This window comes from Carettochelys insculpta, chromosome 10, assembly GCF_033958435.1.
Source record: "Carettochelys insculpta isolate YL-2023 chromosome 10, ASM3395843v1, whole genome shotgun sequence".
In the NCBI taxonomy this organism is placed as follows: Eukaryota; Metazoa; Chordata; order Testudines; family Carettochelyidae; genus Carettochelys; species Carettochelys insculpta.
The window spans coordinates 30,738,149-30,761,513 of record NC_134146.1 but is presented as its reverse complement, the minus strand read 5'-3'; the positions used below and the strand labels follow the sequence as shown (position 1 = coordinate 30,761,513).

General features: G+C 42.0%; 1 protein-coding gene across 1 annotated transcript in view; it reads right to left on the bottom strand.

The window, feature by feature from the left end:
- GFM1 (G elongation factor mitochondrial 1) overlaps positions 1–14,700 on the bottom strand; it is a 57,857-nt gene extending 43,157 nt beyond the window's left edge. The window contains exons 1-6 of the mRNA XM_075004086.1: positions 14,520–14,700; positions 10,858–11,010; positions 10,127–10,259; positions 9,455–9,659; positions 8,453–8,569; positions 7,690–7,840 (exon numbers count right to left, since the gene is read on the bottom strand). Coding sequence (XP_074860187.1) covers positions 7,690–7,840; positions 8,453–8,569; positions 9,455–9,659; positions 10,127–10,259; positions 10,858–11,010; positions 14,520–14,594 — 834 coding nt within the window. The 5' untranslated portion in view covers positions 14,595–14,700. The remainder of the gene's footprint in view (positions 1–7,689; positions 7,841–8,452; positions 8,570–9,454; positions 9,660–10,126; positions 10,260–10,857; positions 11,011–14,519) is intronic.
- Positions 14,701–23,365: the final 8,665 nt, after the last annotated feature.

Sequence of the window (23,365 nt, the reverse complement as noted above, 5' to 3'; positions counted from 1 at the left end):
CAATAGTTTAAATGATCATCTTTCAAGTGATAAAACGGACATATCTCTACTATAATTTAAAAATACTAGAAATTTTATTTCAAATGAAACATGCTGTTGTCACAGGCAACAAATTTCCTACTTGGTGGGAAGCCAGTCAAACACTATACAATGGAAGACATCTTTTCCAATGAAATCCAAATGGATGACTGTTTAAAAAAAAAAAAAAAAATCAGACAGATTTTTCAGGAGACTTTTTCACTTCATATTACTTACCTGCTCCTGCTACATGGAACATTGTGAGGCATAATCAACATTTACCAATTAACATTGTGATGCCTTTCTTTTAAATACACTCAACATAATAACCTTTTATGCCATGGTTTTGAGAAGAAAAGAGACGAATGTTCCATCATTCATTTAAGCATTAGCAAAACTTATATGGATTTGACAGTGTTCCTATGCAAGACAATTTCACGAAATTTCAAAAGTAAAGATTCATGGCTACCAAGAGCTTGTAAATCTTTTACCTACTAATTTTGAAATTCTGTTTTAAAAATAATCAATTATCACCTCAATGAAAAATCAAGGCACAGAAAGGGTAAAAATAAATTACCTATGGTCAACAAAGTATAAAACAAAGAAATCCTAGATTTCCTGTCTCATAATCCTGTGCTTTAGTCACAAGAATCTCTTTACCCTCATTTTCCCCGTTCAGTTATTAAGTACATGATGGCTGTGTCTACACTAGCCCAAAACTTTGAAATGGCCATGCAAATGGCCATTTTGAAGATTGCCAATGAAGTGCTGAAATACATATTCAGCGCCTCTATTAGCATGCGGGCAGCCACGGCACTTTGAAATTGCCACGGCTCACTGCCGCGCAGCTCGTCCAGACGGGTCCTTTTCAGCAGATAGGAATAAGGGGATTTTGACGTTCCCAGGGTCCTTTTGTCAAGGACCCCCATCTGGATGAGCTGCGCAGCAGTGAGCTGCGGCAATTTCGAAGTGCTGCGGCCACCCACATGCTAATGAGGTGCTGAATATGTATTTGAGCACTTCATTACTAATCTTTGAAATGGCCATTTGCATGGCCATTTCGAAGTGTTGGGCTATTGTAGACGTAGCCAGTATGTTTGCAGAAAGTCTTTACCAGGATCAGTTTGATACACATTGGAGAATCTACTGTAAATATTTAATCTCTAAGAGATTCTAGGTGAAAGGTGTTTCTGCAAGAGTCCTTTTTGGTTTGCCAATACTTATGTGATGAGCACAGAATCAGACTGGATACCAATGCCAGTTTAAATAGCAAAAAGTTTTTGCAGCTCACTATCCAAGAACTTCAGAATGATGAAAGTTTCTCATCTGATAAATAAATCAGCGGCTCCCAACATTTCAGACATTTCCATTTTTAGCAGTAAAGAGAGACAATGAGCTTGACTTTAATGATGCTATACACATTAGTGAGAAGAAGACACCAATGCAAGAGCAATATGTCACCTCAGATGCTGCTCTCTCCAGCCCAGTGTAAAGCAACTGGTTCCATGCTAGCTCAGGGGGTAAGAACCTTTTGTGTATACAAGCCTGTTCCATGGCAGCATGGACACATCATTGCATGAAGTGCAGCAATGGCATGCATTAATTGCTTCTGCCAACACTTTTCTATCCTGCAGCAGTAATCATGCAGTGAGTGATTTCTGGGTTCTATACAATAGGGGTAAGGTATAGAACTTAGTGGGAAAGTTTTCCCATAGAATGAGATTTTGGAGATTTCACAAAGTTTTCCTGTTCTAAATCAGGACAAAGTGAAAATTCTGAATATGTTCACAAAATGAAAAATCTCAAAAAAGTTTCAGATCAAGTCAATCAAAATGTTTCGTTTTTAAGTGATAAGAATAACCTTTTTTCTATTTTTACCTTTGTCATTTTTTGCCATAAATTAAATTTCTAAATGAGAAAAATCATTTTACTCAAAGACCTGCATTTTTCATTTCAAACAGGATGATTTTGACAACTTTGGAACTGTTCTTTCCAATGGAAATTTTAAGGTGGGAGATTATTCAAATCAAAAACTTTTCCTAAGAAAAGTTTTCACTTTGATGAATCAACATCCTCTGATGAAAATTTCCCAGCCAGGTCTATTGAGCTCACCATCCCTTTTATGTCTGAATTACCCTGGCTGTATTGGGCATCTTTGAGGATAAACACGCTAAGTGGAGAAAAATATTATTTTACTAAAAAGCCCACAAAGCATTTCATTCAAATGTCTCCAACTGCTGTATTCTGAATGATTAAGTTCCATAAACAGATGTCCAAACACAGTATGTATTGACTACTATTTTAAAGATTAAGATAATGTGGTACAGAGATGCTAAAGTACCTACTAAAAGTCAAATGGATTATCAGTCATTACCAGGTTTCCTGGCTTTCATTCTCTAGCCTAACAGATAAAGCTGCCTCTACATTGAAGGATGCAAAACTACACATGAAAGAAATTATTTTCTCCTTTTGGTAATTAATTTAAAATAATAATAATTTGATTTTTTTTCACTGATGAACACTAGTTATTAGGAAGTGTTCAGGTTATCTACAGGGAAGTTATTGTGGAACTAGTGATCCATGGGATGCTTGAAGCCCAGTCAGTACTCAGCTGTGGACCATGTGACAGCCTTAGGCATACAGGTAATATTGGATGCCATGGTAAACAAGTTTAGAACCAACGCTGTGAAATCTCTCAGTCACGTTTTTCAGTATTCCTCCATATACCCACACATTCAAAATAATCACCTATTTAAGAAAGCAAACAGTAGAAAAATTATATGCTACACACCAAAACTGAAGGCAATTTTGTGCTACGTTCATTTAAAGGTTATTTATGGAAAGTTTAGGCAAGTGATTTGACAGTCCAACTTAAAGAGCATTCATAAATTACTGAGCACTCATAATAAAGCACCCCAAATCATGAGTCAGTTTGAAAAATGTGGATCTGAAGTTTGGGCTTGAGGTTCAAGATCTCTTAAATGAAGGGTTGGAGTCAATTTGCATTGAGGTTAGGCCAAAGCATGAGGTATTTCAGATACACATATAATCAGGACTTTTATAAAATTAAAACTACTCGCAAAAAAAGGATTGTTGACATCTATATTAAATAATTATTTTACCTGTCTTTCCCCTAAGCACAAACTGTTAATAATCCATCTCGCAATGTATTTTTTAAGCTCTCTTGATTGAAAAAGTATTCTGAAATAGAAAGATGGTTCTTAAGGAGGATACTCGAAAAAAAACTTACAGTTCTTGAACTGGAAAAGAAAATCTTGCTGGATGTTTTTTAAATATCTGTAGATATACCAAAATTCAGGCACAAAAAAATATAAGATTTAGTTGTCATCTTTTCTGCTTAACTAGCCATCAAGCGTGTATGTCTTGTAAACCTATTTATTTATGCTCATGCTTATAATTCCTAATGTTTCCAACATAATAATGAGACACAGTAAATATAGGTTTCCATTCAATTCTCATCACTGATAAAATTGCTTCTGTGTGACTAGAAAATTCTCTCTTTTTTGTGAAGACTGTTTTCATTCCATTGAGATCTGGGGCACATCTGACAGAAATTCTTGTAAATAATGTTTTAATGGCACAGAATCGCATATTTGTTTAATCATTTGATGCTTTTGAATATCATCCACGACAACTGTAACTTTCAGGACTGACAGTAACATGTTTTCCAAGAAAAAAATATTTTAAACAAAAACTTGGCTGCCTGCCACTGAAAGAAAATCCATCTTCAGGGACAAATTAGTATAAGTAAACCTGCCTCTGCTCTGCCACAGCTACTTAATATCTATAATTAATTTGCTTTCAGCAGCAGGGACAAGAGCCAGGCCACTCTGAATAGACACATTTACTTTTGTAACAGACTGCCTTCCCAGACACGCCACTGGGCACTACAAACAGCTTGGTATCAGTCGTCCCCCTACATCAAATCACAACAGGAACAGGGCAGTGCGCTGACTATGGCACCACTCCCTCCTCTGGCTATAAGAGATCTGCAGTTCTTTAAGGCCACTATTAAGAATGAAGTCATTCAGCAGAAGGGGTGCTCTGTAAGTGAGACAGTTCATTATTCTTGCCTTTACATCTCCTCACATAAAACAGACTGGACCAGATTTTCACATGTGCAGAGCACCCAGAACTTCCACTCAAGTCAGTGGAAACAACAGCTACACAGCATCTCCGGGGAAAAAAAATTAAGCCATGACAAATGGTTTAATAGCTTCTTGAGATATAAACTTTCAGTCCTCCTGAGCAAGAGCGTGTACCGGACAGCAATATTCATCAACAACACTCTGTAGAACCAAAAACCAGTATTCTTTCAATTCCAATCCACAATAAACACAAAGGATCAAATAAACTACGCAATTCAAATAAAATTTATAGTAGAACTCTCAGTGCAGCTCCAACTCTGGAGTGATTACTGTGTCTCCATCATACATCACTGACAGCAGGTATAGAGGCTGAATCCTATGGTGATGAGTGCAGAGTAAGAACACAAATAGAACAGGAAACCATTGCGAAATAGCAATAACCCACTAATTCACTTAATATCAAAGTAAAGAGATGCTGAAAAGGAGGCTCTGAAATCTAAAACTATGTTTTAAAGTCTGAATTGAATTCAGCCTAGCGGAAGTGGATTTGAGTCAGTAAAATGGTTCTCACTTATCCCATCTAGGCATGGATTTGGCCACTTTCCTGAGATACTGAAAATGCATTCAAAACTGTAGTTGTAAAAGAAACACTAACAAAACCACATGATGACTGCCACCTTCATCCACTTGCACAGCCTCATAGCAATCAACTTTTGAGCAGCATCACTAGAGACAAATGGCTCCAAATTTAACAATTAAGTTTAAAAGAGAAATCTGCCTACCTGTTACACTAAACTGATAGAATCTGTCATTGTTTTGTGTGCCACACTAAGATGGCCTCCTTAAAAGTAGCATCTATTTGAAAAACATCAATAGCTATTCATGCCCAGTACTGGGAAATTATTGCTTAAATTAACATCCCTTGTCAGCAGCAAAAGGTCACAACAAATGCATTGGACAAATGCAAATCAGTTTTCATGCCCATTCCATGCTTGGTGTCTCCTGAAAAAGCCAACAGAAGGGTGACGCTTATGAGTATACACCCACTAGGAACTTAAGTGACACCAAGAAGTCATCCGATGGTAAACAACTTTGCGTCTCCACCAATCAGATCCAGAGCTGTGAAGCTGTGTGCCCCGTTACATCTACGAACAACACTATACATTTGTACGGCATCTTTCACCATGAAGAAGTACAAAGTATTTTATAAAATAAACATAATGTATACAATAAACCTGGATCACTGCACCCAGCATTGAAACATCACCACATAAACACTTAGGAATGCAGAATGCATTGACCCAATTTGGAATCTGACAGGGACGTTAGGTTACCAATCCAATGGGTGCGTCTACACTAGGAACTAACTTTGAAGTTAGGCACTACATTGAAGTAGCCAGTAGAGAATCTAAACACATTCTCCCTTACTTTGAAGTTAACTTTGAAGTAGGGAGCCCAACTTCAAAGCCCTTACTCCATTCTTGTATTAATCAGTATCAGAAGTTTAACTTCAAAGTAGGGTGCATGTAGATGCTCTACTTCAAAGTTGTGCTTCAAAGTAAACAACTTCTAAGTTATTTTTGTAGTGTAGACACAGCCATAAAAAAACCCACAGAGCTTCTAGTAAGCAGTAGTTAGAACCAACCCATTATAAAGTTTGATTGGCGAGACAGCACCTCCAGCTTCCCCTGCCAAAGCACCCTTTACAGTTACATGGGAATATTGATTCAGTACTGATTAATACAAGAATTGCCAAATATTGAAATAGCAAACACAATTCCTTGAAGTTCTTGGTTAGGAAACCACCAAGGAACACAACGCTGATCCAGCATGACGCTGCTCAGTCTGTAATATTCTACAGGTATTTTATACTCCAAGGAGATAAGGGCCATAAAGTCCCCTGGAATAGGTCTCCTTCTAGAAAAGGAGATCTATTCTGTACCGTTGGTTACACAGATTCACCTTATTAATCTACTTATTGTGAATGACCATATCAGCTACAAACGTAGATTAGCAAAAACTGAAAATCATCTATCATTGCAGTTGATAATTTGCAATGACAGTTTAATTACTTACAGGCCAAATTATACATGTTTACTTCATTAATACTCATCGCCACACTCTCAATTTCATTACTATCCTCTGACTTCTGTCTGCTGCACTGTCCTTCTGTCCTTTTCTCAATACAGGCTGGACCTCTCTAGTCCAGGACCCTCAGGATCTGATGAATCCAAAAGGAGGGAATTTGCTGGACTAGGAGAGGCCCCCTGACTCTGGCACCCCAGCCTGCCGCCCCTCCTAGCCGGCCCCCTTGCTTCCATCCCCAGCTGGCCAGGCTGCTGCACACTGGACTGTAAAAGCTGCCCCCAGCCCCCACCAGCCCCCCGCACCATGCCCCTGTGAATCCAGACTCCCCCCTGCACACAGACCCTCCCACTGAGCTACCCCCACCAGAATGCACTACAGAGAACCATAGAACTCTTCAAAGAATTCTGAACCAAAAAATTAAAAAATTAGAATTCTGCCGTTTTAATAAATTGTAATTGTCAAATAACAAAAACACAACTGCACTATCACCACACTATTTTTAATTATTTCAGTAATCTATTTCAAAATACTTGTCAGCAAATAATTGAAAATGATATAATTGTATTTTGTTATTTTGACAAGATATGCAGACTTTTAAAATATCATGTGAAGCATATTTAATTGGGGGTGGGGGCAGAATTCCTCAAGGGTCATGAGCTCTATGCCTCGAAGTTAGTACGACCATCTGTAACAGTAATATACTAGAGGTTACAGAATCTGAGTGACTAAATAGATGGCTCTAGGATTCAGAAGGGCTTAGAGAATACATTTTCACTGAACACTAAACCTACGGTCTGACTCACTTTTGAGTACAAACCTCTCTTCCATCCACACACAGATCAGTTTGACACGGGTCAGCAAGCACTTAGGACCTGGATGGGTCAAAGTAAGAGTTCTGCTGTAGCTCAGGTTCAAGCCCTGTTAGGCAGCGTGGATCAAGGTCACCTCAAGAGATCTGAGTCACAAGGTCTGTGTAGCAGTCTGGCCACATTAGCACAGCTGTGAGACCCAGGTCCAACAGCTGCAAACCCAGGTTTGCAATGCAGTGCAAAAATTCAAGCACCGGCTTCAAAAAAGTGGCTCCGCAGGCCTGAGTTCCACAGAGTGGGACTTGCTGTGAAGCGTGGTCATATCTATAGGAGCTATCAGTTATGAAAGGCACATAAAAGTTCAAATCCACTCCTGATCTCATAGTTCTTGGGCCATTCCAGTCCAGTTCCTTGTCCATATTATCAAACCAACCAACAAGTCTGGTAGCCTTGCTAACCATCTGAGCAGGTGTAGGGAGAGAATGTGTCTCTCACCTAAGGGAGTGGCATCTCTTGGACAAGGCAAACTTGCAGGTTAATGGTGACCCTGAGCGCACCTTGGATGATATAATGAACTGTGATGATATTTAAGCATCTGTGTCCCTTAGGAAGCTTTGACAACTCTCACCACTAATAACACATGTTCAAAAAGAATTATCGTTTACCTTTAAATCAGTAACTGTAGGGATCTTCTCTTCCAGAAACATCTCCCCAAGTTGATCATCTGAGTTAGCAACACATTCAATCAGTTCCTGACGTCTTTCTGCAGCCTCTGCTCTAAATTCAGTTGGAATTTCATCATATCTAACAGTCTCACTACAAAGGAACAAACGACAAGATCAGTGGATCACCGTGTGAGCTGAGCTGCTGACCATGTGGTCACCAAGCAGCCATACAATGAGCCGGTTCAAAAGTTTTATCATCTAAGTGGGTAATAATGCTACTGAAGTCTGTGTTGCATTTCCACTAAAGTAGAGGGAAACTTCAACAGCATGAAAAACCTGCACATCAGCCTCAATTACACCTTACCTTTAATTTATCCCAAGAGTCACATGCCAAACAGGCATGACTGGGTCTCATTTTTGAGCAGGAGATCTCAGATTCTTTAGGTTGGATGCAACCAGCCTGGCCATTAGAGCTGATCCAAACATTTTCCACTACATGAAATTTTGTCAAAATTCCTGTTTTGCCAAAGAACACATATTTTACAGAGATGTACTGGTTCGGGTGAAGTTTTCATTGGGAAAGTTAAAAAACACTCTGTCACGTCTTTAGCTTGTTGGTTAGGGCACTTGCCTGTAATGTGGTTCAAGGCATTGCTTTGCCTGACTAAGAGGATTTTTTTACAATCTTTCTTTTGGCAACAGGAACAATTTTCACCAAACAGGAAGTAGTCTTAGCAAATAAAAAATGCCTTCATCCACTTACCCAAAGTCACCATTAAAGTATATGGCCCTCTCCTCAATGAGGTCAATAACCCCTCTGAAGTTCCCCTCCAGGCCAATGGGAATTTGGATGAAGGCTGCATTGTGATTTAACTTGGATCTGAAATGTTTAAAAATCTGAATTAGTTCTCAGGACAAGACAAGGTAGCATTTTAACCCACCTGGCTTACCTAGGTACTTGAATAATGTTTCCAGGACTAATAACTCAGATTCCCCTTGTTCAAGTTCAAAGCCTCACTGGCTCATGTAATAGCATCAGAGTCCTAGTGAAATCGAAACACTGACAGAACACAAAGATTTGCTTTCACCCATGTTAACTTGTTTTCAATAGTAATTTTAATCCAGAGGTTATATCTCCCTCCTCTGTGCCAGCCTGTTTTTCTGCTATGAATGGACCCACAGTAATCCAGTAGCAGTGCTGATACAGCTAAGGAATTCTGACCCCAAAAATTATACACAGAATTTGAGGACAGAAAAGGACAGGAGAAAATAAGGTAGTATCTGAATGAGATACAAGACTAAAGTCAACTATCTTCCCCATTTTAGGTTCCTATTTCTTCTCCCTGGTATACTTGAACAATGTACTGTAGCACTACTATTATCAGAGTGCTGAGGGCGTCTTACTAAACTTTTATAAATGACTCCATAAACATCTCCTTTACCATAAGGAGTCCAAATGACTGGTGGACCCCATTTAATAGCCATGAAACTGGCTTCCTTTTGAAAAATGGAAGCCTCTTAACCTAGGCTGACAATGACAGCTGTCTTATCATAGGCAAGTTATTCTGGTATTACCTTAAGTGACATTAAAGAGCCATCTCTGTTACCTTTGCTACCACGTGCTGTAATCTCAAGCCATTGTTCCCTGAATTGTTACTTCACACCACACTAGCTGAGCAGGCTCATAAACATCTATTCAGAACATTAAGAAATATTTCATCAACAGTTTGGAACCGCACTGCAAACAAGTGAAACAATTAAGTACCTCAACTGTTGCACAGCTCTGGTTGGACTTGAGCCCATTCTGTCCAATTTATTGATGAAGGTTAAACACGGGACATTGTAACGCTTCATTTGCCTGTTCACTGTCATTGTTTGGCACTGGACTCCTCCAACAGCACAGAGCACCAGGATAGCTCCATCAAGAACTCTTAACGCTCGTTCCACTTCAATTGTGAAGTCCACATGCCCTGAATAAAATGAACAATTTTCTGTGACAGTTTAAACAGAGCATTATACTCTACTGAAATGTGTTCTCTTCTCCATGCCCATGAATAAAAATATGGAGATACACATTTCACAGAGCTGGAAGGGACCTTGGGATGTCATTGAGTCTAGCCCCCTGCCTGGACCAAAAACCATCCCTAATAAATTTTTTTAAATCTATTTGCTCCAGATCCCTAAGTGACCTCCTCAAGGATTGAACTCACAACCCTGGCTTTAGTAGGCTGCTGCTCAGACCACTGAGCTATCCCTTCCATTGTTTTAAGCCATGCTGAAAGTGAAACTTTCAAGTCAAATTTTTCCCCAAAATCAGGTATTAAAAAATAACTATTTCTGAGAAATTGTTTTTAAAGGAATTAAAAATGTTCTGATTTTATCAGACAGAAATCCCCACACACTGATTGCAACTCAAAGGCTACAAAGTTCATGCTACCTGGTGTATCTATAATGTTGATGTTGATATCCTTCCACATGGTATATGTTGCCGCAGACTGAATTGTGATCCCGCGCTGTCGTTCCAGCTCCATAGAATCCATGACAGCCCCAACTCCATCTTTACCTTTCACCTAAGCACAAAATGGAAAGCACAGGAAATGAAAATTTGCCTGAATAAGCACTAAGTATCTTTTATATGGGCAACAGACCTCAGCTGAGTTAGTGGAAGAAGAACTTGGTCAACAATCCTAACTAGCTTTGATCTTTTCTTTGCATATACCTTCTGAAGAAGGCCTGGTAGTCAAAAAGCCATTGCAAACAATTTCTATTTCACTCCCAATTTAATAAGCAACATAGCAGCAACCAGTAAGCATATTCACTGTATTTTGTATTCCAGTCTGTCATGTTTCACTTCTGGCTCTATGGTGGATTTTTCCATTTGTGTTGGTGATGTTTGTTTATTTTTGTTTTGTGTGTGTGTGCACAAGAGAAGAATGTGCAACTTTAGGGAGCAGTCAGAGACCATCACGAGAAAGCAGTCCCTAGGATTCCCATTTGGCTTATATGGGAAACAGGATAAATGGGCCTTTAAATACAGCCTTTTTATACCATTCAGTTTTCCTTATAGTTCAACAGCTGGAGACAACACAACAGTTCAATCATTGTATGTAATATCTAAAGTCCTCTCACTACAAAAATTATTGTCATGCTGGTAATTCAGAGACATACCTCATGCATCTGAGCTATCCTCCCAGTGTAAAAAAGGACTCTCTCTGTTAATGTCGTTTTCCCAGAGTCAATGTGAGCAGAGATTCCAATATTGCGGATCTTTTCATTGGGAATGATTCCTGAAGAACACTGCCTGCAGCTGTTCAAGAGAAACTGAAAGACAAGAGCAGAATTGGGTTCAGCCCTTTTTGTCAATGTCAGAATCGCAATGGCTCACCATAAGCGTGCCTCAAGGAAGATGACTTGTGACCAATAAAGTGATTATTTCCTCTATTTCACTGTGAAAGGAAATAAATTCTTTAATATAAGCAATCTGAGCTCTCCAAGCCGCCATAAGCATATTCTAGAACACCTCACTCCACTATGGTAGTAGACAACCTCCAACCCAATGTCCAATCAACCTTGCATTTAGCCTGGCACTCCATTGGGTAAACAGAGAGATGCTTCAACGAAGTTTCAGAGAAACTTGCTTCCTGTACCCTCTCGCATATGGGATACCAAGTAAGTTGTTGCACATGTTAAAGACAACATACAAGGTGGCAGTCTTATTTCTTCCTGTATTTAACAGCTGTTAACTCAATAAATCAAATTCCTAGTCCTTCTGCTGTTAAGGAAGGCCACAGTGTGGATCTGGGGGAGGTGGGAGGGGACAGGGGGTTTAGACAACAAATGAATGCAGACTCCCTTTATGCCTAACAGGAGCAGCAGAGAGACAGTAAGTCCTAAGGTGACAAGAAATATCAGGAACATGTGAAAATGAGCAGACATCATTTTTGGTAAGTTCATCCCTTAGAATGTTGTGTGTGAGAAACCAAAGATTTATGCACGTATAGACTACTTCTGTCTTCCCCTTCTTTTCTGTCCCTATAGTCCACTCACTGCTCTCTATGTCTACCTACTACTCTTCTCAATCTTACTTTCCATACTCTAATATACTGCCTTCCATTTAGTTTCCCTTTTTCCCATTCATCTTCTGTTAATTTCAATGAATGTGTCCATGGTAATGCTCCCACTATTACGGGCTTCACTATTAAAATAACAGTAAGAGTTTTAAATAAAAACATAATCTCTGTGTAGGTGAAGTTCCATGCCAGAAAACTGCAAATGACAGGTAAAACATATTGAGAGAGCAAGTCAGGACAAAGGTGAATAAGCACAGAGCAGCTCAGTGCAGAGGCAGGTCAGTAACGAGGGGAACAGGAATACCATTTTCACTGCCCTAAAGAATATAAACCACAACTGCAGGGAGAAGAGATCTGGTCTTCAGTTTAGAGACCTCAACTAAAACAGAGAGGCAGCAACATACTGTATTCAAGAAGAATGTAATTTCAAGCAATGTTAGGAAGCTCTGTTTAGTGATTAGAGCTGAGGTATGGAAGTCAAAATTCTTTAATTCTGCTTCCAGCTCTATCACTGAGTCTAAATTGTCACTATGTCAGTCAAGTCCTACCCTGATGCTGGTAAAATTGAGATAACATTTACCTTCTCATCAAGAACATATGTAAGGTCTGTAGAGACACTTTCAGATCACTTTGGACATGAACTTAAGCTTTGAGAACAAATATTATTAAGCGTGCTTTTATTCCAACAAAAATGTTTATTCTTTGTTTGGAATTAAACATTACCCCACACTATTTGCTAACCAACCACTGCAGGATTGTTCTAGCTCTTGAACTCTACAAATGGCCTCTGACTAAGCTACTTTTGACAGTAGTACAAACTACAAGGGGAAAAAGCAGTCAGCATTAGCGAAAAATATGTTAGAATATGACATGATGGGTTTGACTAAGATAACATGGTGTTAAGAATATATGTAACGAATTTAGTTTTTAAAGTACAATTATTAACCTGTCCATGTTAGTGAATGTTTAGAGAATGCCCTGAACTCTTGACATAAAACTTATTAAAATGTATTTAGTCAAAATGCAAAAATTAATCCCATACTCCAGCCAAGAGTCCCCCTTGTTTAAGGTTTGTCTACATTGCACACCAAAGTGTGGCTCCAGATTATGTTTGAGCCCCAACCCCGCTTCCACCCACACAAATCAGTAAAGCTCAGGTCAGCAAGCAATCAAGACTTGAGTTGTAAGACTTCCCTGAGGCAAGGGTCAGAGACAGAATCATACTATGATTCAGGTCCAAACCCAGCCATTTTGCAACAAGAATATAGCTCAAGCCATAGACCAGAATCAGAAGTCCCATGTAGTGCAATAGGGATGTATTCGCTGTAAGACTCTCCCCACACTTGCAATTATGAACCCAAATTTACAGCACAGTGTGCAGGGGTGAAAGTAAGCACCAGGACTTACTGGTACTCAGCTTAGGGGAGGAGTCCTAGACAAGGTTCGGTGGGTGGAGGGGCAGGTCTGGGCCCCCAAAAGGGGAAGGACATATGGCAAAAAAGGCAGGACTCAGGATCAGACTTCCCCAGCCAGCCCCCTCACAGCCTTAGGCCTCTGGCAGATATCAAGAGCCTGAGGCTCCAGCAGATACTTTGTCTGCTGTTGCTGCTGTAGTGGTCACTGGGAATTTGAGGTCCCAGGGCAGATGCTCCTCCTCCTACACCAGTTGGCAGCACTACTGGACCCTACCAGTAGGGCCACTAATGAGGGGACGGAGTTTAACAAAAACAACAACATTAAAGTGCTACCACATGAGTACTTCAACATGAGCTGTGTGTATGCTGATACTGGCTACTGCTTCTTGCCAGTATGCCCTACCATCCCACTTTCGTCTCTGACAGCATGGATACTAAGTCATGGACTTGGAAACACCAAGCCCAAAGGCTCAAATCCCACAAAGCTGAGTTCATAAGGCAACATAGCCAACCCACAGAGCAGGAGTGAAAAATATTTGCCCACAGAACAGATTCAGTCTGACAGCTAGATCTAGCCTGCCAGGGTTAGTCCATGGTGGCCCCAGGCCTCTATATTTACCTCTGATTCCACAAGTATCAAGCAATCACAGCTGTCGTTGGCCACAGATTGCCATTCACAGCTAATGGTAGTGGTGGGAAGTGATGTCACTGCTTCCACTGGCCACAAATGGCAATCCACAGCCAAGAAGAGCTGTACTCACCTGATACCTGTAGAGGCATAAATAAATGTATCAGTGGTGGCTCACCCTAGTGAGCTGCCTCTTTTGGATTGCCCACCAGTGCCCTAGAGTGACCATGAACTTTCATGGACCAAGCACAGTTGCTGAAGTGTGCTAACACCTGCTAATTTGACACGGGGATGGTGGCTGCACACATCTTTTGCGTGGCATGTGAGGTGGGATGCTCCATTTGGCACACACTCAATCCCCTTAATTCTGCTTTGAGCCTAGGGTCTGCATGGAAATCTGCCAGAACTACCGCCTTCCCTAGGCCCCAAGAAACCCTGCTCCTCGCCCAAGCCACGCTGGAGGAGCCCTGCCGGGGACTCTGGAAACCATCCCGGCCTTGCCCACCAAGGACGGCGATCCCGGCCATACATACGTCAGGCAGTCCCCAGAGCCGCAGCCGAGCCTGGGCTTTGCACCAAGTGGGGCGGGGAGCGCCGTGCGCCCCACTTCCCCCAGCCCACACAGTCCTGCACCTGACCGGGCAGCAACAGCCCTTAACTACCAAGAGCCGCGAGCGGCCCCGGCAGGCTCCGGCCCTGCTCCGCTACGCCCCGTACCTGCTGCCACAGCAACGCCGAGCCCTGACGCCGTCGGGGCCCCAGCGCCAGCCCGGCTCGCAGCAGCTGCAGCATGGCGCCCTCAAGCAGTCTCCCGCTCGTCCTCAGGCGCTGACCGTCAGTGCCCGGCTCCCTGGCGCGCGCTTCCGGCCCAGCCGGCTGAGGAACACTTCCGGGGCAGAAGAGAGCACTGCCCGTCCGCCTGGGTCTTTGCTGGGGGCAGGCTCCTCGCAGCGCCACCTGCCGGCAGGAGGGGGCGCACCTCGGCGAGCCACGGCCGCGGCTGGCGTCACCGGGCTAAGCGCCTGCATGGATGAGACCGCCTGGGCACCAACGCCGCCCACCGCTTCGTGTGGCTTCAGAGCTTCCCACTGGCGGGAGCCTTCATCATAATTAATGGCTGCCTCGCTCTCGCCCTGCAACGGCCCTGTGCCAGCATGATTTCACTCAGCCGGATGTCCGCGTGTTTTGGGTGTGGCCAAGTGTCCTGTGGTTCCAAAAAGTTTGTTTACAGCCACCAGTGCCGGCGCTCAGTGTTCTGTGCGGTTATTTAAGCGAATTCTAATAGTAGGGTTGCCAGGTCTCCCGCGATGTGCAGGGCAGTCCCTTATTTCCCTGACAAGTCCCCCATTTCCCATTTATGCAAAAACGTCCAGTGGGACTTGTCAGGGAAATTCCATCCTGCAACTGGGGCTGCTGGCAGGGGCTAGGGCTCCAGCCGGTTCCAAGCTGCAGGTCCATATGGCCCTCTGAGATCTTGCTGGGCCCCTCTGTTCCACCTTCCCAAGCTGCGGACCCCATGACTGGGGCTGCTGGCCGGAAGTCCATGCCCCCGCCAGTTCCCAGCTGCAGGGTCCCTTCTTCCTGGGCAAGGATCACACAACTGGAGCTCCCAGCAAGGGCTCCCCACCATGTCCGGTTCCAAGCTGTGGTGTCCCCAGCTTCTGGGATCTCCGTTCTTGGACAGGGACCCTAGTTCCCAGCTGCAGGGCTCCATGGCCCTGCCATGGGGCCCCTGGTCCTCCCTGTTTTTGGAAGACTTATGCAGGACAGGCAGCCATGCTGGGTTTCCCGTGGCTGATGCTGCCTGTTCCACGGACTGGTATATATGGCAAATGTTAAGCTTCATCCTTGTTCTAACTGCTGAAAGGGAAAAGGAACCTCACTATCTGTTCTTTTCCAGGGGGAGGCTCTTTGCTACTGCACAAGTGTAAAATCACATTTACTTTCTGTATACAAAGTTTCCGGGATATTATAAGAAGGTGGGATCTCTGCCTCTGCTGTTCTCTCTCCCTCCCCATGCCTCTTGACAGAGGGAAGGATAGAAAGGGCTCTCCAGTGAAGCCTGTCTGCTTTGGGAGGGCTGTTTCCATTACTGTATTTCTCCCCATCCCCATCCCCATCCCAATCCCATCTCCTATGGGCTCCTGGCTTTTGTGAAGGAGAGAGGGAGAGGGCTAGGGAGTGTGGCTGGATGGAGGCAAATATGTCACCATTCCACACCTTTTCTTTTAGGGTTCTCATTCCCATCTGGTAATTCCATGGTCTACCTCTGCAGCTTCTCAGAATTTGCCATACAGGAGAAGATGTTGGACAGGGAGGTGCTCTGCAATTGTGGAGCATATTTCTGCTCCTCCCTCAGATCATATAGGAGGGCACAGTTCAGTGCCATATGCACTGACTCTTCGGATTCCTTTGAGGAGCCATGGGTGCTGTCTGTGATTTTCTACTCAATGTCCTCTTCTGGGTCACTATTTTGACCCTGTAACCACGACTCCTGTTTTCCATTGGCTTTATCTCAGCTTCAGCTGATACCTGGATCCCATGGCTCTCCTTTGTAAGATAGGGAAGTGGCCTTTTGATGTGGGCAGGCTTCTGCCCTCTTTTCCCCCACCCCCAGAATTGATTAGGTGCTCAGAGCTTTGTTTTGCAGTGAAAGAGTAAAACTGATATATTTGTGTCGGTGTTACTGCTTACATTGAGCACCAGCCAAGGCACTAGAGTTAAGTAGCAGCAGAAAGACAGCTGTGAAAACCAAGTTGATGTTCATATAGTTGTCTTTACAATATATGTAAAGAGATTTTTTTTAATGAAAGGATATGTTATGCATTAATTTAAGTCTTCTGCACCCTCCTTTACCAAGAAAAGATCATAAAATGCTTTTTCAAGTTCCAGTGTAAATTATTAAATCATTTTCAAAGCGGGTAGGGGAAAATTAAAAGGTAGGCTGTGCTAAATTCTAACATTTATTTTACCTGATGACACTGGCAGCAAGGCAGTAGAAACAGTCAGAAAGGGTGTGCTGTCACTGGTAGGCAGGTTTTGATTGTATTGTGTATTGGTGTATAGTAACAGAGAGGAAGCCTGTAGTCTGGCAAAACAAAGCAGCAGAAATGTAGCACTCTAAAGACTAACAAAATGATTTATTCAGTAATAAGCTTTCATGGGACGGACCCACTTGATCAGCTCAATTTCATTTCCAATACAGACTGACATAAGTACAGAGGACCAAAAAAAAAAAATTGCAATAAAAATTGACAAATCAAATAGGATTGATGGAAGGGGGTGAGGCATGAAGGGGTGCTAATTGTTCTGTCTGAGATAATTATGACCATCTAAGGAAGGGAAGCAGTCCTTGTCGTGTGGGCGGGGGGAGTTGATGTCATACCATGTGTTAATGTGTCTAATTTGAATATGTACTCTAACTCACAAATCTCTCACTTTAATCTGTTGTTAAATTCTTTTTGTTCCAGGACACAAATTCTCAGGTTTTTAACAGAATGGCCCACTCCACTGAAGTGTTCATTGACTGGCTTATGTGTATTGAGTTTGTAGCCATCTGCTCTGTGTCCATTTATTCTTTTGGCAAAGGTTTTGCCCCGTCTGTCCAATGTACATAGTGTCAGGGCATTGTTGGCACATAATAGCATAGAAAATGTTGCTGGACATGCACGAGAATGTGCCTTTGATCTTGTAAGTAACATGGGTAGGTCCAATGATGGTATCCCCAGAATAAATATATGGATAAAGTTGGCAGTGGGGTTTGTTGCAAGGAAAAGTTTCAGGATTAGTGTTACTGTGGTGTAGCCTTTGATTGCTGGTGAGAAGCGTTCTCAGGTTAGGAGGTTGTCTATAGGAAAGGACAGGCCTGTCACCTAGAACCTTCACGAGTGTAGCACCCTGATCCAGCATAGGGCTGTAGATTTTTAATAAGTGGCATTCTGCTGCTTTGTATGTCAAGTTTTACTTTAGTCTGCCACCTCTTATAAGCAGTTATAGCACTGAACACTATTTCTGCCCTTAATGATACTCTTCTCTCCCCACAGGTCAGTAAGGCTGAACCGGCAGAATTTGATTTTAAGTTTTATACAAGTAAATCCATATTCTTTATTTGTATTTCTGTTAAGGAAACAGACAAGCTACCAAGTGTGCTGATAAATATTGAGAAAAATCTAGTCTGAGCAGCTGTGTGACACCGTACAAGTCACTTCCCCTCCCTGTGCCTATTCCCCCTCCCACCCTTTGTCATTGTACTTTTTGGACTAGAAAGTGGGGGCAGAACCCGTTTTATATCATGGGCCACAAAACGGTAAAAAGCAATTCTACCACTGAACACTAATTGCAGATATATGCCAAAGGGAAAGATTTAAAACTTTAACTTGGTTTAATATGCTGTGAAATTCTCCTCAGAGTGCACTGGATGTATACTCCAGAGCAGGGCATAATGATGGCAAGGACAAAAACATCCCTAATGCAGCATATTGTGCTGGGGCAGGCAGCTGTGTTTGATGCAATAAGACTGGAAATTGAGCATCTAGTACCCAACACTGTTTAAAACATTGCCACAATAGATATCCTTAATTGTGTAGTTCAGCAGTGTGTCATATATGCAGTTTTCCTATTTTTGGAGTAGTTCTCTGCATTACAGCCATCACTAAAATGAATCGCTTCTTCATAAAGCAGTTGGGTCCAAACAACATTAGATTGTTGTAGTATGAACACTTTTTCCAAACACATGCAGAAAATCCCAGTTTGGTTCTTTGGACAGGAATTCTTCAGTTATTTAACTTTGACTTTTAATTCTTTATTATGCTAGGAGGGCAGTTATTAAAAGAACTAACTGTGACCTTTAGCCAAATAATCTATCCATTCATCACACCTTTCTGTACTGTATATCTATATTTGGCATTCCTACATTGATCTTTAATTTTAGATGTGTACAATATGTATGGTGAAATGGCACAACACAAAGCTTGCAAGCAACATCTACATCAGGGAAATTCCTTTCTGACAGCAGACTTCATCAGCTGTTCTACCATATCATTTATATGATTTTTTGTCTTTGAAATTTAACACATGCTGAGGGAGGAAAGAGAAGGGAGTAGAGGACCTAACAGAGCATTTATAGTTTAAGTGTGCAGCTGACCATTAATATACAACCAGGAAGCAAAAAATACTTTGTTGGAAACTAAATAAGCCATGAAATTCTGCCCTTAATTATACCCTTCTCTCCCCACAGGTCAGTAAGGCTGAACTGGCAAAATCTGATTTTAAGTTTTATACAAGTAAATCCATATTCTTTATTTGTATTTCTGTTAAGGAAACAGACAAGCTACCAACTGTGCTGATAAATATTGAGAAAAATCTGGTCTGAGCAGTGTGTGACACTATACAAGTCACTTCCCCTCCCTGTGCCTATTCCCCCTCCCACCCTTTGTCACTGTACTTTTTGGACTAGAGAGTGAGGGCAGAACCTTTTTTCTATCATGGGCCACAAAAAAGGTAAAAAGCAATTCTAGGGTTGGTTTGTTTGAGAGAAAGGGCAATATAAAATTTTGAACTGTGACCAGCCAGAGGATGAGGGGTACAGAGGCTTAGGGCTCCTCCCCAAACCCATACCAGGAAAAGCTGTTCCAGTCTTGCAGTGGGGTGCCAAAGTTCAGGGCTTCTTGCCTGTGGCAGGGTGAACTAGCACTTGCAGCTCTAGTCCTGTGGTAGGGAGAAGAAGGGTGCTGAGGCTCAAGGCTTTCCACCCATGGCAAGGCAAGCCAGTGCTAGCAGCTGCAGCCTTGCAAAAGAGAGGGGCACTGAGGGTCAGGATTGTCACTTAGCTCCAGCCCCATGGAGCATGGGGGAAGACATGCTGTGGGATAAAAGAAATTAAGCAATAAGCTGAGTCTAACTCATGAGTTGTAGGTTCCACACTTCTGCTCTGTTGCAAACTCATCATGGCAGTGAGTGTCTTGTAGTAGGTGTTTGTGCAATGCTTTGCATCTCAATTGATACCTCCCGGTGCTATTGTAATACTGATAATTCAGACCTTCATCCATTCAAATTTGTGTATCTAATTTTTTGTCATCTTATTTCTGCAAGAAGTTCTACTGGTTCTAACTGGATCACTTTAGTAAGTAAGGTAAGCATAATTTAGCCTTCCAGTAATATGCTTCTTGGCAGATGCTTATGTGTTTTGCTGACTCACAGATTGAGCATTTAGTTGCATGAATGCTCAAAATCCAATGTCTTGTAAGACTTCAGTTTCCTTGCACAAATCTCAGACAGGCCTGCCAGTGGTGGGAAGTTAGATGGACAGCAAAAGGGACCACTCCCCCCCACACCCAGTAGTTCCCAGATTCTGCTACTGTGGCAGTGGCTGGAGCCCATGGCCCTTTAAATAGCCCCTGTAGCCTAGGGCAGTGCACTGCACAGCCACAGGTGATATGCTCCAGCTGGCCTGCAGTGTGGTGCTTCGTGCTCCAGACTGTGCTGAGAGCTAGCTGTCCCAGCCCTTCTGAGCACAGGCCGAGCAAGGCTGTCTGCTTGCCTGCTCATCTACCACGGTTGATGGCGTATTCGAATATACATGTAAATGGGTATCTGAGCTTTGGTGTAAATATTCAGACCGAGGCCATTGTGAAAATTAGGTATAAAGCAAGCCCAACAACAGGGAGTGGGCCAAAGGTGGCAGTTGTCTTGGGGTTCAGCTATTCAAAAGGGCATGGTCTTCTGGGAACTGCTTCTACTAATGGGTCCTGTAACTTGCCACCAGCACACTTCACTGCACACTGTGCGGCCCTGAGGGTGGCATGGGGCTCAGCAACAATAAATCCTCCAAAAAGATACTCACTGTGGATAAATGCCAGCGCTTGGCTAGTATACAATTTTTTTTAAACCAACCTCACTGCTCTTCTCCATACCTGCAGCATCACTCCATCTCTTGTTCGTACATTTTAAAATATTACTTTGGCTAGTTACTTCAGTAAATGTTAAGAAAAATAGTCTTGGGTCTTGGACAAAAACATTACACAATGAAGCTTTCATTTATACCACATCCTTAAGCAAACTGTAATTTCAATCCTAGTACTAGTCAGGAAATTCTCACCACCTACCAAGGTGCTCATGGATCACAGGCATTACTTCCTTTCCTAGTGGGGGCAAAGTGCATTTAGGTGTGGACTTCAGTCTATCTTCTGAGGCTTTGAAACTTTGGAGGTAACATCCTCAAGCAGCTTTCCCAAGTGAAAATTTGACCTGTGGCTCCAGAACTAATAGAAGCTTGATAAAATATGTAAATTTTATTTTAGAACCTCTGCACCTGACAATGTCAACTGAATTAGTTTGACACTTTTCAGTGTCTCTATCCCCAAGAACATTGGTGGGGGGGAGTATTACAGGGAATCACCCTTAGGAAATTTTATGGAAAAAGTTAGCACTATTGCTAGTATATTTTAAAAGCACATAAAGTATTTTTTTTAAAGTCATGAAAGTTGCCCAGTTGAACATGCAAAACTCAGCCCCATGTGCTTGAATCATGACTTATGAGTGAGGAGTTCCAGAAACAGGTAAGGCCTAGGTGGGAAAGGAGGAGGGATGATGGCAGCCCTTCCCCAGAGATGGAAACTGTTGAGCAAACAATTGTACTATGCAGTTCATTACTAAATATTTCACAGATGAACTTATGAAGTTGCAAGTTAATTAAAACCACATTTCTCAGATCCTTCTTCCTGCATGGCTAGGACAAGGCAGTAATTTGGTGTCCATGTTTATGCAATCTCTGGCCTCTGCCAAGTATTGCATTTGGTACTAATGCAAATGTGGTTAGGTAATTTTCTAGATCACAGGATTGTGGATGAGAAAATGGACTCTGCTTTCACACAGAGGCTACACATTCAAGTTCAGGTCAGTAATGAACAAATGGTACAATCATTTGAAAGCCATTCAGTGGCTGCTGCAAAGAGTTGGTGGTTTCTGTGGTAATGACACAAGGATTTATAGTACAAAAGATGGTAAGAAACCAGACAGCCTGGCGAAACCAGAAAAGAAAAATACAAAGCAAAACCCAACCAGGTGAGAAAAGTTCATTTACCTTGACTTAGGCAAAGAACTGTATATTTGACAGCTTGCAGCTGGATCTTTTGTGATGACACACATTAATTGGTGATAAAGAGAACTACACAAATTGAAAAAAAATCACCTTTCTGAAACTGATTTTAGTCATTGCACAGATATTAACAGCCTCCCTATCTTTTCCTCGTTGCATTTTTAATTGCATGTTTTTCTTTTGACATTTACTTCCCTCCAGAAGAGTACTTCTGTAGTAAAAAGTAGTTATCACAAACCAAACATGATGCACACTGTGGTACAAGCAAACACCCAAAAGGTTAGAGAATAAACAACTTTATTAATCAAATAATTATGTTATGCATTTAGAAATAAACTTTTCTTGCATTAACTTTTAGATTTAACATTACGTCAAATTCAGCAATGTGTATAAGTCCTCTACTGCTTCTTTGCGATCAAAGTATCTGTTTAATAAAGAATGAAGTACATTATGGCTGTATCTACACTAGCCTTCTTCTTTCAGAAGGTGCATGGTAATGAGCAAGTAAGGAAGATGCTAATGAGGCACTGCCATGAATATACAGCCCCTCCTTAGCATAAATGACAGCCACACGCTATTTGAAAGCGCTACTTTTGAATTGCGTGCCATCCATGTAGATGGGGGCCTTCTGAAAGGACCCCCAGACTTCAAAAGCCTCTTCTTCCGAAAAGCAAATAGGAAAAAGGGGCTTTAGAAATCTGGGCGTTCCTTTTGAAAAGCCCCATGTACATGGGCAGTGTGCAATTCGAAAGGGGTGCTGTCAAACCACAAGCAGCTGCCATTATGCTAATGAGGCACTACATATTCATGTCAGCGCCTCATTCGCATCTTCCCAGCTCACTCATTACCATGCCCCTTCCAAAAGGAAAGGGCTAATATAGATGAAGCCTATGTGTTTAATGCTTCTTCTTCAAGTATACATAAAAGGTGTTTAAAAAAAAAAATCATCAAGGCTGTGTCTACACTACCACCCTCTTTCGAAGGAAGGATGGTAAGTAGGGTGTTGGGAGTTTACTAATTTCATTAAGCATATTCCTGCCTGCGGCCACTTCCAAAATTTAAGTACCAGCTCGCATCCAGCCACGGCTCACCCATCAGTGCTGAGAAGTGCCAGGGCAACTTCGAAGTTGCCGCAGGGGTGGGAATTTGCTTAATGACGTGCTGCGTATGCAGCGCAGCACTTCATTAGTAAACTCCCAACACCCTACCTACCACCCTTCCTTCGAAGGATGGTGGTAGTATAGACAAGCCCCAAGTATAGTCAAATAATACGAAGGGCTGTAACAGATGTAGATTTCTTTATAGAAAGTTAGCTTATCCTAAAACAGAAGATTTTTCTGATTTAATTTTAGTATTGCAGTACAATTCTAATATGTAGCTGTTTGGTTACATTGCTTGTTAGAGAATCTCGGTGACAAAAGCAAATACAAACGAAGGGCCTAATCTTGCTGTAAATAAATATCAATGG